The 15,019-nt window shown below is 47.3% G+C and overlaps 1 protein-coding gene across 1 annotated transcript in view; it reads left to right on the top strand.

Moving 5' to 3' along the window:
• The first annotated feature begins 2,253 nt into the window (after positions 1–2,253).
• The window catches only part of TMC2 (transmembrane channel like 2), a 31,714-nt gene continuing 18,948 nt past the window's right edge, over positions 2,254–15,019 (top strand). The window contains exons 1-9 of the mRNA XM_054385116.1: positions 2,254–2,299; positions 2,510–2,557; positions 4,542–4,869; positions 5,547–5,690; positions 7,692–7,782; positions 9,066–9,147; positions 9,495–9,601; positions 12,357–12,455; positions 14,850–14,992. Coding sequence (XP_054241091.1) covers positions 2,254–2,299; positions 2,510–2,557; positions 4,542–4,869; positions 5,547–5,690; positions 7,692–7,782; positions 9,066–9,147; positions 9,495–9,601; positions 12,357–12,455; positions 14,850–14,992 — 1,088 coding nt within the window. The remainder of the gene's footprint in view (positions 2,300–2,509; positions 2,558–4,541; positions 4,870–5,546; positions 5,691–7,691; positions 7,783–9,065; positions 9,148–9,494; positions 9,602–12,356; positions 12,456–14,849; positions 14,993–15,019) is intronic.

Here is a 15,019-nt window from a genome sequence, read left to right as displayed (position 1 = left end):
GGAAAAGACTAATCCCCCCCAAGATCCATATTCCTAAGAAATCATAAGCCCTGCAAGACACTTTATCCTCTTAGGAGAAGGAGGCTGAGGAGCTGGGGTGCTTGGTGCTGAAGGACAGCAGCATCTCCCCGCTGCAGGACCACGCAGCTGCTTGCCGGGCAGCCCCAAAAGGAGCTGTTCTGGCAGCTCACACCTCCTCGATGCACACACACAGAGGCACGGAGAGCCACCCAGCGTGACCTGTCCCACAGCACACAAGATGTCTCATGGCTGCACCCAGGCCTGGCAGCCTTGGAGCCTGCAGCAATGCTTTGGCATCTGTGCTTCCCTTCTTTGGTGTCTGTGTTTCCCCTCAAGAAGCAGCTTGGCAGTGCGATGTCCGCAGCTGGACTTGATGATCTTAACTTGACTTTTCCAAACCAAGTGATTCTGTGACTCTACTGCCAGACAGATGGCTGTCAGAAGGACATTTTTCTTACTTCAGATACAGCCTTTTGCAGAACATCCTACCTCAAGCTGTATCTTTCCAATGTTGCATATAAACAACTACAACCTTTTTTCTTCAAACTTCCTTTTTTTGTTTTTTTTGGACCAACACTCTTCAATATCCATGGACTCCAAGCACAGTATCACACAGGCAAAGCCAGCACAGAGATCATAGAATCATAGAATGGCTCAGGTTGGAAGGGACCTCAGAGATCATCCACTCCTATCTCCCCACCAAGAGCAGGGACACCTCTCAACTAGACTCAGCTGCTCAAGGCCTCATCCAACCCGGCACATTTTCTTGGTCTCAGCTTACACAACACCCTTTTTTTGCACTGAACCCCACTCCCCAGGCTCACCTGCCCAACTTGCCTTCTGCATCATACCCTCTGGCACTGCCTGTCCACCTCAACAGCGTTGGTGGCTGTGCCTCTCTCCCCCACGGACACGTGCCACAAGGCACAAAGACAGCAAGGTTTCCCACAGTGGTTCTGAGGCTGCATGCCAGCTGCAGGTGGACCATTTACCTCTGGAGGAAGAGACAGCATCACCTGGGATTCTTCCTTTTTCTTGAGGCTCTAAGAAGGAGCAGCAGACAGAATCATAGAATCGTTTTGCTTGGACTCAATGTGCCAGGACCAAAATTCAGCAAGCAAAAAAGCATCAGAGAGTCTCCCATTCAGGCTGGCACCTACTTTGGTGCAAGAATCACAGGTGGCAGCAGCCTCGAGCTGATCTCCACAACATCCCTCTTTTTTGGGGTTTTTTTGGAAGGGAAGGAGGGGAATTAAGACTCTCCCAGATTTCAGAGGCAGGGTGAAGCTTCAGAGAAGGTTTCCTCTTGGGAGACCATTCAACCCAGAATGCCTGCAGGAGGAACCCTGCACTAGGGACACACCAGCTCTCTGAGAAAGCTACAGCTAGGGCAGAAGCTGTGGGGTTTAGCCTGGAGGTTGCTCAGACAAACCTCTCCTTGGCCCATCAAAAAGCTGCAGGCTGCAGCATGCAACCCAATACTTTGCAGGACTAAAAGACCTTCTGAATGAGGGTCTCACATTAATTAATTAAGCCTCAGAGCACCTAGAAGGAAAATCTATCCTATTTTACCAGCAAGTGCAATGAGCATGTGGAGATCACCCAGCACAGAGGAACAAAGGAAAGAGAGATCTCTGTGTCCTGACTCCTGACTCCTTGCTGCATCTATTAACTCACGAGTCCCTTCCAAAGGACATGGATGGAGGGGAGAAGGTGACCCCACCACCACCAAGGGGCAGGGGCTGTCAGGTTTAATAAAGGTGCAGGAGAATAACTAACAGGGTTACCCAGATTGACACAGGTCAGGGAAGAAAATGGCATTAAGAAAATTGATCCTGCCCAGGCCTGGGGCCGTCTGCCCATGTCAGAACCAGCTGTGACTTATGTCTGCTTCATACGATATCACCAAGCATCCACCCAAGGGCTTTCCTTCATGGTTAAGTAATGAAAGGTAAGGTAATGCCAGCAGTTGCCTTTTTCACAGGGAGAAGGAAACAGGAGGCAAAGCCTTTGGGTGGGCTGAGGCAGAGCCTGGGTCTCCTCTGCCTCTCCCACCCCTTCCTGCCCACATGGCTCACAAGCAAGAGGTCAGTGCCGGCTGGACGTGCCTGCCTGACTACGATGCCAAGGAGACAAGTGGATGGGCACTGGCAGAGAGAGTGACCTGTGCATGATTCGGGTGTGCACACACAGCAGAGCAGCTACAGTGTCTGGGCAAGACAGGAGGCTGCCATGGGGAAGAAGAAGAAATGTGCTTTGCAGGTCATCATGGAAGATGGTTGGTATCATTTCAGTTTGGGGGTTACCCAATGCTGTCTCAGGGCTTTCCAAGCATGTAACTACTAAGAGCATCACTGTAGGACCAGGATAAGATGTATAATCCACAAGGGATGTTCTGCCAGGCTTAGGTGGCATGTAAGGGCTAGCTGTGTAAAGCATCCTGTGTGTAAATGCCAGCAACAAATACTCTTTGTTCGTTGTCTTGCAGCTGGAATAGAGATTGATGGACAAGTGGAAAGTGACGCAGAGAGTGAAGGTAATGTGGAGATTAAAATATGCAGTCTTGTTTGAAATGAAAGAGGTGATGCCTTTTCTCTTTTTTCTCTCTGGTTTGTGACTTCCTCATTTCATGACCTACTTGTAAGCAACCTGATTTCTCCCTTGAGGTTTGACTTATAATGGCAATATGTAAACCACCATGCCTAAGCAGCCTGTCCCCTTCCATCCAGGCTCCTAAAGCAGAAGGCTGTCAGAGCCCACATCCCTTGGCAGCCATCCCTAGAAAACCAGGCACTGCAGTAAAACACAATTCTGTGCAGGGCTGGGACTGCTTTGTACCACACCAAGTCCTCACTTGCCCTCCCTGTAATGCTTGCTCAGACCATAACACACTGGTATCTTCATTAATCACAGCCACAAGAAGATAAGACTAAAAATGGATAGCTGTGAGGAAAACCAGGGAGAGCCAATGACAGGATTAAACCCAGAGTTAACCCTGTGTGCATGGCACAGAAACAGCTGAGTGGTAGGGTTGTGAGACTAAAGAAAGAGAGATACAGAGAGCTAAGAGGTAAGATCACAATGTCACTGGATAGGTGATGTGAATGCAGACACTACTGCAAAAATGATTCACAACTGTGTCTGTGCAACCCATAAAATATGAGAAATTAATTAGCAAATGACTGGGATGGGAGGGGTTTTAATCATAACCACCTTTTCCATACAGGCAAACAAGGCACTAAGGGTAACAAATTAATGTTCCACATTTAACTTAATGCTTGGTAGGCTGCAAGTGAAAACCAGAAGAGCTTTCTGCTCAGAATGAACATATTGCCAAAGAGGGTAGGTGGTCCTAGATCACAAACTGAAATTCAGCTGAGATGGACCATTAGATACTGACTGAAACCTACCCAGTGCATTGCTCCTGAGAAATGAGTCCATAGCTCCTTCTTGTTCCCAATCCTACTAATCTCTTACCAAACCTATTTGTCATTAATTTCTAACTTCTCATCAAAGCAAAAAATCCAAATATCCTAATTCTTTTGGGTTCCATTTTCCTGGCCTTTTTAGGCTGCTCATTTTCCACTCTAGATCCAGTTCCAGCACGATTTTCACTTCCCATTTTCCTCCGAGATGGTAGCAAAATGACAAGCTGGTTTGTTTGTTTGTTTGTTTGTCTGAACACTTTCTTTTCAGCTGCCAGAAATTTTGGAAAGTCTGAAGCCAAAAAAAAAAAAAAAAACAACCACTAAACAAACAAACAAGCCAAACAAAACAAAACAAAACAAAAACCAACCCAAAACAACTCTGGAAAACTTACTACTCATTTTAATCTATTTGGTGGTAAAAGTGATGGGGGGGGCGGGGGAGGGGGCTTATGATTTTTTTCCCCCTATTTCCATAATATTCTGCAATTAAATCAAGCTCCATTCCAGTCCTTCCAACTAGAAGTACCCCTGACTTCTGGACAAAGGAGTTTGTGAAACATACATCAGAGACTGGGTGTTTTTCTTTTTTCTTCTCTGGATGTAGACCTTTCTATATAAAAGAAAACTCAGGGAAACAAAACTCTTTGTTGCCTCAGCTGTACCTTTTCTCTATGTAAACAGAAGCCCTTCATCTCCAGCCTTGAAAAAGAAATTCATTTCAAGGTCAGCACAGCAACAAGCAAACTATAGACTGCACTACTGCCTGCAGTTCCTCTTTTCACTGCTCTGGTGTGTTTCCAGGTTGAGAAGATCCTTGTCTGTGGCTTTCTGCACTTGTAACTAATTTCCAGTTTTCTTACGGCCACATGTAAGTCATTGATGTGCTAAAACAAGTCAGGGTGTCTTAAATGGGAGTTGTGTAACCAAAGAGTTGGAAGTGGGCATAAAGCAAAGCCCACTGAGGTCAACAAGCATCTGCTCATTGATTTGGCTAGAGTTTGCATCAGGTGTCCTGGCTGCCTGCCCTTCTCTCATGAGTCCTTGTTTTGCCAGCATGGGTTTCACAAAGCAGTTGGGTTTTATCCCTTGCAGAAGATGAAGTGAATAAGACACCTAAGAAACGGCCCCCTAGGGAATCCAGGAGAACAAGCAGGATTGAAAGGAAAAAACAAGACAAATACAAAGAAGAAGAAGAAGAGAGCAAAGAGGAAGACAGCTGTAGCCAACAAAATGAAGTTTCTAGGAGAAAAAACTACCAGAGAGAAAACAGAGATGGAAAAAAGGCAGGAGGAGGAGGAAGCCGACAGAGAGGAGACAAAGCTCCGACCAAAGATCAAAAAGAGTCAGAAAACAAAGAAAAGAAAACAAACAAGAAAGGAAAGGAAGGGGAAAACGAAGAGAAGACAGACAGGAAAAACAGGTAATGAAACTGTCCCTGAGTGTGATGCCTTGTGTCAGCCTGGCAGCAGTGACGACGTGCCAGGGGTGCCTGGGTCAGACCTGCAAAACCAAGAGGCTGTGACGGAGTGAGTGCTCCACCAGAAGAGATCCAAAGGTGGAGAGTGACAGGATGAGCTGCCACACAGCCACACTGCTGCCAAGGCCTTCTGCCCTTGTCATTGCTCAGCCAGGATCAGATCTGTGCATGTAGTGAGGTCCTAGTGCCTACAGCTGGGGGTAGCAAAGTTGCCTTCAAGAGGAGAGCTTCGGTGGCTCAGCTCTGGGCATGCTTTTTGCTTGATCTATGGAGACAGTCAGGTTAAAATGCATCTGTCACATTTTCAAGTCCCTTCCTCTTCCAAATCTTGCTTGTCCCAACCCTTTGCTTCTTCCCATATCTCCCATTTCCTTCTGAAGGTGTAAAACCCATTTCTCCAGAGCCAGCTGGATTGCTGGATTGCTCCAGGCAATGCTTCTGTAGCCAAAGCACAGTGCTGGGTGAGTTACAGTGGGGTGCAGCCATCTCTTTGCTATGCACACGCTGGAATCACTCTTAGGTGGGGGGCTGTGAGGCACTGTGCCCACCCCAAGCAAGACCTTCCCTCTAACTCCTGCAAGTTTTTCTCTTTTGTGCCCTTTGTTTTGTGTCCCTCCCAGTACTTCTTCTGACTCCTCCAGCGAGGAGTCACTGTCAGAGGAAGAGCTTGCAATGCTGATGGAGCAAGTGGAGCAAAAGAAAAAACTCATTTCCACCATGAGGAACAAGCCCTGGAGGATGGTGAAGAAGCTTTCAGTCCTCAGGTACCCATCATCCTGGGGGATTGCCTGACTGTCAGATGCTTCCTAGAAACTGCATCTTTGCTGCTCTACTGTGACACTCCAGGCTCAGCACAGGTGATGGGCAGAGCCTGACCAGCCAGTCTGGATTGAAATGATCAGAGTTAAAAAACGTGGAATTTGAGTTTCAGGCTGTGTAACCAAAACCCAGAGGAGGTGCAAATCTGTTCAGCTGATACCCAAGGGCCAGGTCATTCTAGCCTTGTGTTTAAAACCAAATGACTCGCTGCTGTCGGGTTGCTTGTTAAAGCAAACTCTCTGCCCTGGTTTGCTTTATTGGTGCCCATTGTCAGACAGAAATCAGAGCAGCAAAGTGCCCTGTTGATTCACACTCCTGAGACAGAGCTCCATGAAAGAAAAAAAAAAAAACCTGCATTATTTGCAGGGGTTTACTGAGCAAGGATAATCTTACACCCAGCCCACACTGAATGGGGAAACAACTCAGGTGGCTGCAGAGAAGCCTCAGTGCAGGGCAGGGGAATAAAAGCCCACCAGTCAACAGGGGTTTGCCAGGAGGTTGCTCAGAGGTGACTAGGCTGTGAAGGTTGGCACTCACCATGTGTCTGCATTTCTTCCTTTCCCCCTCCCAAAGGCCAAGACCTGCTCCATCTTCCATTCAAATCAGGAGCCTTGAACACTGCCAATTATTTTCTGAGACCTCGGCATAGATCTGTACAGGGCAGCTGCATGAAAGCAGCTTTGCTATCTCACAGGCATGCTACAAGCCTGAGCTCATTACAAATAAAATCTTATGACCCTAAAAGCCCAAAGTCCTGCAAGAAAAGAGAAAAAAACAACCATCAAGCACTGTTACTTTGGATAGATTTTTCCCTTTGCTGCAGGATCCTGGCTGAAATTCTGCCTAGGATCATGTTTGCTAACAGACCTCCATCCTTTCCTCTCATCCCTGAACCATGGCAATCATTCCCACCTGCTAACAAGCCCAAACAAAGCTGTTGGCTACATCTTTATCCCCCACAAACTCAAGATCATCCAACAGCATCTATCCCAGCTCTTTCCTCTCTATTTCCTTTAGAAAGCTAAAACTGATTTTAACTTGCAGCTTGATTTTGCTCCTGATTAGAGCAAACTTCTCTGACACTGAGATTATCTGTCTCTGATACTTGTGCAGGGTGGTCTTCATAAAGGTTTGTTTCACCAGACAATGTTATTTTTTTTTTCTTGATCAATGCACCAGGAGAGGAAGTTACAGCAGTCCTGCCAGGGTGAGAGGGCTCTGTAGCAAGAAGAACCTAGAGCACAAGGTCAAGAGCAACAACTCTTATGAGACACAGAGGAAGGAACTGGAGTTATTGATCTAGAAGCAAAGGAGGCTCAGGGGAGAGCTTTATTGCTCTCTGCAGCCACCTGAAAGGAGGTTGTACTGAGGTGGGGGTTGGTCTCTTCTCCCAGGTAACAAGCAATAGGACAAGAGAAAACAGCCTCATGTTGCACCAGGGGAGGTTTAGGTTGGATATTAGGAGAAATTCTTTCACTGAAAGGGTTGTCAAGCCCTGGCACAGGCTGCCTAGGGAAGTGGTGGTGGAGTCACCACCCCTGGAGGGATTTAAAAGCTGTGTAGATGTGGTGCTGAGGGCTGTGGCTAAGTGGTAGATTTGGCAGTGCTGGGTTAACTGTTGGACTTCAGGGTCTTAAAAGTCTTTTCTAACCTAAATGATTTTTTTATTCTATGAACAGGCTGACTTTTGGCCTGCAGCCAAGTAGGGCACATCTCTGCCTGAACAGGAGTGTTCTGGGGACCTGTTAGCCAGCCCAAGGTGGGTGCTCAAGCTCTGTGGGGCACAGCACCACCTTCAACAGGCAGCAGCCAGAACCCCAGATGTGGAGAGAGCCCAAACCCTCACCTTGCCATGAGCAGGGCTGCTTTCCCACCAGTGCAGGCAACAGGGAAAGCTAAAGACCCCTTTGCTGTTCCAATAACCTGCTTGTTTATTTCCCAATCAGGGAGGCTCAAGCTTTTGTAGAGAAGTTTGAAGGAGCTCTGGGAAAAGGGAAGGGCAAAAAGTTGTACGCCTATAAGATGATGATGGCAAAGGTAAGTGTGACAGTGACAGCAGGCAGAGGCTTGGGTGCCTGGCCATGCACTCAGCACCTCTTTGGGGGAGTTTAGTAACCTGTATTTGGAGAAATGGATAAATAAATACATACATAAATAAATAAACAAACAAACAAATAAATAAATAAAAAGAAGACAGCAGAAAATGAGGATAAAACTTCCTGCCCATATTTTAAAACATACCAACCAGTTTCAAATCTACAGCCCTCACAGAAAGAGCAGGAGGACATCTGCCCTGAGAAGAGGAGGGCAGGGGAGACCTTAGCACTCTCTACAGCTACCAGGTTGTAGGAGGTGGGGCTTGGTTTCTTTTTCCAAGTAACAAGCAACAGGACAAGAGGGAAACTGCCTCAAGTCACGCCAGGAGAGGTTTAGATTGGATATTAGGAAAAAAATTCCTCAGCAAAAGGGTTGTGAAGCCCTGGAACAGGCTGCCCAGGGGAGCAGTGGAGTCACCATCCCCAGAGGGATTTAAAAGCTGTGCAGATGTGGTGCTTAGTGCTGGGTTAACAGCTGGACTTGATGGTCTGAAAAGTCTCTTCCAGCCAGAACTATTCTACAAGTCTATGCCTGGGCTTGCATTGCAACCTTTCCTGAAGCACAGGAGTGGTTGCAGGAGCAAGGAACACCACAGCTTTCTGCTTGCAGTCACCAAAACTTTGATCTAAGAGACAAGGTACCCCTAGAAGGGAGAGAGGCCATGCCAGAAATCTGGCACTGCCTCGTGGACTCCTGCAAAATTCCATGTTCCCCAATAATGAGTAGATGAAACACAGCCAGCACTCTCCCTGTTAAGTTGGGAGCCAAGTTGCATGTTGTCATGGAGATTATACTGAGAAGGGAAAAAGGGAGGCAAGCCTGAGATGCTGAACTCAAGGGGAGTTCAGAAGCTGGTCTGATGAAGAAGGATTCAAGCTAATTAATTTTTGGTTTAGATAGAGCTGGTTCTGCATCAATCCTTCCAATCCAGAGCTAGGTCTGAAATTTTCACCCCTGGCAAACTGACATCACAGCTGCAGCTTTCCAAAGGCCTGGGAAGGTTAAAAGTCAGGTAACAAATATGAACTCTCTGGGGCTGGAGGCTTTGGGACTGAAGGTAGTTTCTGAGGTAGCCAAGAAGATCAGACCCAGACCAGAGTTTGGCTTTGTTCTTTACACTCACTCCTAGTGATGCTACCAACCCTTGACTTCAGAAGGCCCTGCAGAGGAAGCAGCCTCCCTCTTTGCACTTCTCTGCTCACCACCTTGTTGTTTTGTTTCAGAAATGGGTGAAATTTAAGAGGGACTTTGACAATTTTAAAACCCAGTGCATACCCTGGGAGATGAAGATAAAAGAAGTGGAGAGTAAGTGGAAGCCGCCATGCAGTAGCAATGAGATGCTTTACAAGACAGCTTTGCCTTCATCCAAACAATGCTTCAGCTCCCTTGTCCCCCTGGGTCCCTACACCTGCCCTGAAGACCAGTGGCAAACAAGGAGCACACCCCTCAGGCTTTGCTGTCTCCATCAGCAGTGGGGACTGTTGGGAGGGTCTTGGGCGGCACCTGGGGAAACCTGGGGGGTTGGAACTAGATGATCCTTGAGGTCCCTCCCAATCCTAACAATTCTATGATTCTGTGAAATGGGTGCAGGTCTTGCTAAGGACAGTTTAAGCCTCCTACACTCCTAACCATGAAGTGTCTTCTGCTTTAAGGCCACTTTGGCTCCTCAGTCGCTTCCTATTTCATATTCCTGCGGTGGATGTACGGAGTAAACCTGGTCCTGTTTGGGCTGATCTTTGGGCTGGTTATAATCCCAGAGGTAAGTGTTTCATCCTCCTTCCAGTCATCTCTCACCCACTGCTTAACCTGAACATGAAACTGCCAGCACAAACAGGCAGGGCTGTAGAGCACAGAAAGGTATAAGGACAACTGTTTACAAAGGACAGCTCACAAGGCTGTTAGTGGCACAGGAATGGAACCAGGAGATCTAAAATGCTATCAAGGATCCTGGCCACCCAGAAACTCAAACTGGACCTCAAACCCAAGTTCTGGGCCCCTCAGTTTAAGAAAGATGTTGAGCTGCTGGAACATGTCTAGAGAAGGGCAACAAAGCTGGGGAGGGGTCTGGAGCACAGCCCTGTGAGGAGAGGCTGAGGGAGCTGGGGGTGTTTAGCCTGGAGAAGAGGAGGCTCAGGGCAGACCTCATTGCTGTCTACAACTACCTGAAGGGAGGTTGTAGTCAGGTGGGGGTTGGGCTCTTCTCCCAGGCACCCAGCAGCAGAACAAGAGGACACAGTCTCAAGCTGTGCCAGGGGAAGTTTAGGCTGGATGTTAGGAAGAAATTCTTCCCAGAAAGAGACATTGACCATTGGAATGTGCTGCCCAGGGGGGTGGTGGAGTCACCATCCCTGGAGGTGTTTAAAATAAGCCTGGATGAGGCACTTAGTGCAATGGTTTAGTTGATGAGATGGTGCTGGGTGATAGGTTGGACTTGATGATCCTGGAGGTCTTTTCAAACCTGGTTAATTCTGTGATTTAAGGGTGAAAATTGTGACCTGTGAGTGCTAGGTACAAGCTCAGGTCCATAAGAGCCATAAGAAAAGGACTATGCTCCAAAAGTGACTAAGAAACTCTGACTTGGGACCCTCCCAGGGGCACAGCCCCACAGGAATTGTCCTGAAGGAAAAGCACAAAGAATTTCCCACTAACATTTCTTCAGGAAATATCCTTTCTCTGTGCTTCTAATTGAGATGATTCACAAGGCAGAGTTTTATTTTTAGTTTTTCTATTTCTTGCTGCTCTTGGAGAAGGAAAAAACTCTCTCATCACCAACTTTCTCTGATCCTTTATTGAAAATGTTTTCCACATGGCCATTAGAGCTCCTGCTAAATTGCTCAGCGTAGTCTTTACAGGCTGTGCAAGCTGTAGACACTGGCATCTGTTCTGTTCAATGAAGATTTTTATGGGGTAAAAATGCAGCACAGAGCCTCTCCTGAGCACCAGCATTTTTTTTTTTTCACTCTCCATAACGTGGTTGATCTCAAAAGCAAAAGCTCTGTTTCCTCCCAGGAGGAGACAACATTAACCCATTAGCACTGAACAATACAAATGGTTTGTGGCAGAAACTATGCATATGGCAGAGGAGGGAGCAGCTTTGTCTTTAAAAGATGTGTACTTGCTGCCTACTGAGCTGTTACGATGTGGAGAGTAGCTGGGCAATAAGCATTCCATCATAAATTCTTTTTAAATTAATTAGCCCTACAAAATTAGTGATCCATTAGAGGCCAGGGCCTTTGGAGGCTATGAATGCTAAGGAGATATTTTGGTACAGGCACCGGGGTCTGCTTGTAAATAAAGCATTAACTCTCCTTTGGCCTGGGCTGCATTAAGAGGAGTGTGGCCAGCAGATCCAGGGAGGTTCTCCTCCCCCTCCACTCTGCCCTGGTGAGACCTCACCTGGAATATTGCATCCAGCTCTGGGCTCCCCAGTTCAAGAGGGACAGGGATCTGCTGGACAGAGTCCAAGGGAGGGCTACCAGGATGCTGAGGACTGGAGCACTGCCCTATGGGGAGAGGCTGAGAGCCCTGGGGCTGTTCAGTCTGGAGAGGAGAAGGCTGAGAGGAGATCTAATAAATGTCTATAAATATCTGAGGGCTGGGGGTCAAGAGGGAGGGGACAGGCTCTGCTCACTTGCACCCTGGGATAGGACAAGGGGCAATGGATAGAAACTCCAGCACAGGAGGTCCCACCTCAACATGAGGAGGAACTTCCTCACTGTGAGGCTCCCAGAGCACTGGAACAGGCTACCCAGAGAGGTTGTGGAGTCTCCTTCTCTGGAGACTTTCCAGACCCATCTGGACGCATTCCTGTGTGCCCTGTGCTGGAATCTCTGGTCCTGCTCTGGCAGGGGGGTTGGACTGGGTGATGTTTGGCAGTCCCTTCCAATCCCTAACATCCTGTGAGCCTGTGATCATTAGCTGTCCACTGGCCTTGATGCTCTCTGCTTGGACTTCAGCAGCTGCTGGACTTGCTGCAAGTCTTCCTTAGTGTGGTGTCATCAGGAGAGGCTCTGCCATGAAAACTGTTCTTTTCCTCATTCTCTCACAGGGGGCTTGGTGAAACCTAACTGCCCTTCACCTCACATTGAGATCATTTTTCAGTTTTGTAATACAAAATAGACTACAAGCTCAACCCACTGCTCTTGACTTGTCTCAAAGGAGGAGGCCTGCATAAACAGATAAAGCTAATCCCTTTAGTGCCTTAGACCCATGAAGTTCAAGCAAGGAACTTCTTCCTAAACTAAGGACATTTAAACCAGAGCTGTTCATTGAGGGATACAGCTCCCTGGCAAAATACCTCCTGTCCCATGGATGCTACCAGAGCAAGGGAAGTCCTCTGGTTATTTGGGGGAAATTAAGTCTAAGTCTTTAAAACTGCTGAGACATAAAATCTGTATTAAAATCAACAGAAAGGAAAACCAACCAAAAGGGTCTCATTAAGAAAAATCTGAATCCAACTCCCCCTGCAGAGTGTGTTCTGCTACACATGCATCACTGTTCTGAACATTCCCCAGGTCCTGATGGGAATGCCATATGGGAGTATGCCAAGGAAAACTGTACCCCGGGCTGAGCAAGCAACAGCTATGGATTTTTCAGTTCTTTGGGACTTTGAGGTAAGCACAGGAATGCTAATCATAAGAGATCAGTTGAATACATCCTAAAAGCTCTCAATAAAAAAAACATCAGTTGGTTTTGTTTGGGAGACCATAAGCTATGCACTAGTCAGTGAGGCTCTTGGGTGGGGCTATACCTTGGCATGAAAGGCTGTGAGGAAGATTGCAGAGCTTGAACATCTCTCCTATGAGGAAGGGCTGAGGGGCTGCTTAGTCTGGAGAAAAGAAGGCTGAGAAGGGATCTGATCAATGTCTATCAATAGCTGAGGGGTGGGTGTCAGGATGAAGGTGCCAGGCTCTGTTTGGTGGTGCCCAGTGACAGGACAAGGAACAACAGCTACAAGCTGGAACACAGAAGGTTCCAACTCGGTATGAGGAGACACTTCTGTATGGTGAGGGTGACAGAGCCCTGGAGCAGGCTGCCCAGAGAGGTTGTGGAGTCTCCTTCTCTGGAGACTTCCAAAACCTGCCTGAATGTGTTCCTGAGTGACCTGCTCTGGCAGGGGGGTTGGATTCAATGATCTCTGGAGGTGCCTTCCAACCTCTAACATTCTGTGACTACCATGAACTGCCAGTGGCTTGGTACACAGATCTACATATCCTTGCTGTCACTGAGGGCTTGATCCTCTCAATCCCTCTACCATGTGGGTCCCCATCCCAAACCCACCCCTCTGCTGCTTCACACCAAGGAACAATCCCCAGCTATAGGGCAAGGATGTACACTATGCCCACTGCAGCAGAAGTTAAATTAAGCCCTTCACAGAGGCTTGCCCTTTAGAAAATGAATAGCTGCTTATTGCAACATGCTCCACAGGAGATGTGCAAGGGGGAAACATATCTCAGAGCAGGCATAAAGTGAAGAGTCAACACTGTGATCCTGAAAAATGCATTTCAAGAGAGAGGAGTCAGAGAAACATCTGCTCTGGCAGCAAGGAGGTCACATCATGGATTTCTAGAGGAGCAGAAAGGAATAAATCTCACTTGGACACCAGACACCATGTCTCTCATATCGAGTTTAAAGAACATACTGGATGATGTGAGCAGAAAAACTCATTTTTCAGTTCCCACCATTTGATGAATCAAAAAGACAAAGGTTTGGGATTACAGCCTGAGAAGAGAAAAAACTTCACCAGCATTTTGGAGGAACTTTATATTTGATGAGGCTTTTTGTCCATGACACCTCTCCAGCACACATTGTGCTACAAGCCTGAAGCAGCCAGGCTGTGGTGTGCCAGGCACCAGCTTGCTGCATTGTGCCAGGCTGCTCAGCCTGCTGACAGGCAGAGGTGTCCTGTACCTGTGGCACTGTGATGCGTGCAGGGCAAACCTGCAGCTCATGGGTGGAAAGCAAAGCTTTATACTAGGTTAGGAAAGAAAATCTGAAGACTTTTTGTGAGCTTAGCTAACTGATTAAACATTAGAAGAGAGGCCCAGAAAGGTTGTGGCTTAGAGATTTTCAAACCTCAGCTGGACATGCTGCTTGCATTTGGTTTCATTCTATTCTTTTCATCCACTTCTGAATTCCCAAGTTCAAGAGAGACAAGGAACTACTGGAGAGCACTCAGTAGAGGCTATGAAGATGAGGGGACAGGAGCATTATGAAGAAAGACCAAGAAGGATTTGAGGCTGAAAGAGTGGAAGGGGATCTTATCAATATCTAAAGGGTCAAGAGGATGGGGCCAGGCTCCTTTTAACACTCAACTTATGAGTTGAAAGAGAGCAAGCAAAGAAAGTGCAACATGCAACCATACACACAAACCTGGGTGAGGTATGACAGCTGGGAAGATCTGCACACTCACTGCATTCCCAACAGTTTGTACAGCAAGAGAAACATCTACCTGAAGTTGTTGGTGTTGTGCCTGAGCTCTGCTTTCCCCAGGAAAGTAATGCTTTGATTTTAGGCTTTAGTTATATTTGCTCTGCAGGTGGCAGCCAGTAAAAGGAACTAAATCTGCAGGGGACCATGCATCAGCTGCCTCTGAGTTGAAAGGCAAAGACTCCCATCACAGTGGGAGAACACTTTGCTACAGCATTCCTCCAGGGTCTGAGTGTTTAATACTGGCTTAGAGGAGCAGGTGGACTACAGCCACAAGGAGCAGAAAGGAGGTTTTTCTGGGAGGGTTGAAACAGTGAGGGACAAAAATCCTCCACCCTTTAGTTTTTAGCCAGCATCTTCTCACATGCCCTCCCTCTTCTTCCCTCTCTTAAGAGTTTAAGCTCTCAGGAGAACGGCTCTTAAACATGACAGGGCAACAAACAGAGGAGACTGAGAGGGTAAAAATGTTTCCACATTGATTTCCCTTGGTTTAAATCTTCAGTTTGCACCAGAAACATTGTTCCTGCCCTAGAAAAGCTGCACAGCTCACACAGAGGTTTGCTTTTCTTTTCCTGCAGGGCTACATCAAATACTCAGCACTCTTTTATGGCTACTACAACAACCAGAGGACAATTGGCTGGTTAAAATACAGGCTACCAATGGCCTACTTCATGGTTGGGATCAGTGTATTTGGCTACAGCCTGATGGTTGTGATCAGATCGTGAGTATGGCTGCTGCTGCCCTCTCC

This window comes from Indicator indicator, chromosome 11 (assembly GCF_027791375.1).
Source record: "Indicator indicator isolate 239-I01 chromosome 11, UM_Iind_1.1, whole genome shotgun sequence".
NCBI lineage: Eukaryota > Metazoa > Chordata > Aves > Piciformes > Indicatoridae > Indicator > Indicator indicator.
This window is presented reverse-complemented; position numbering and strand designations above follow the sequence as displayed.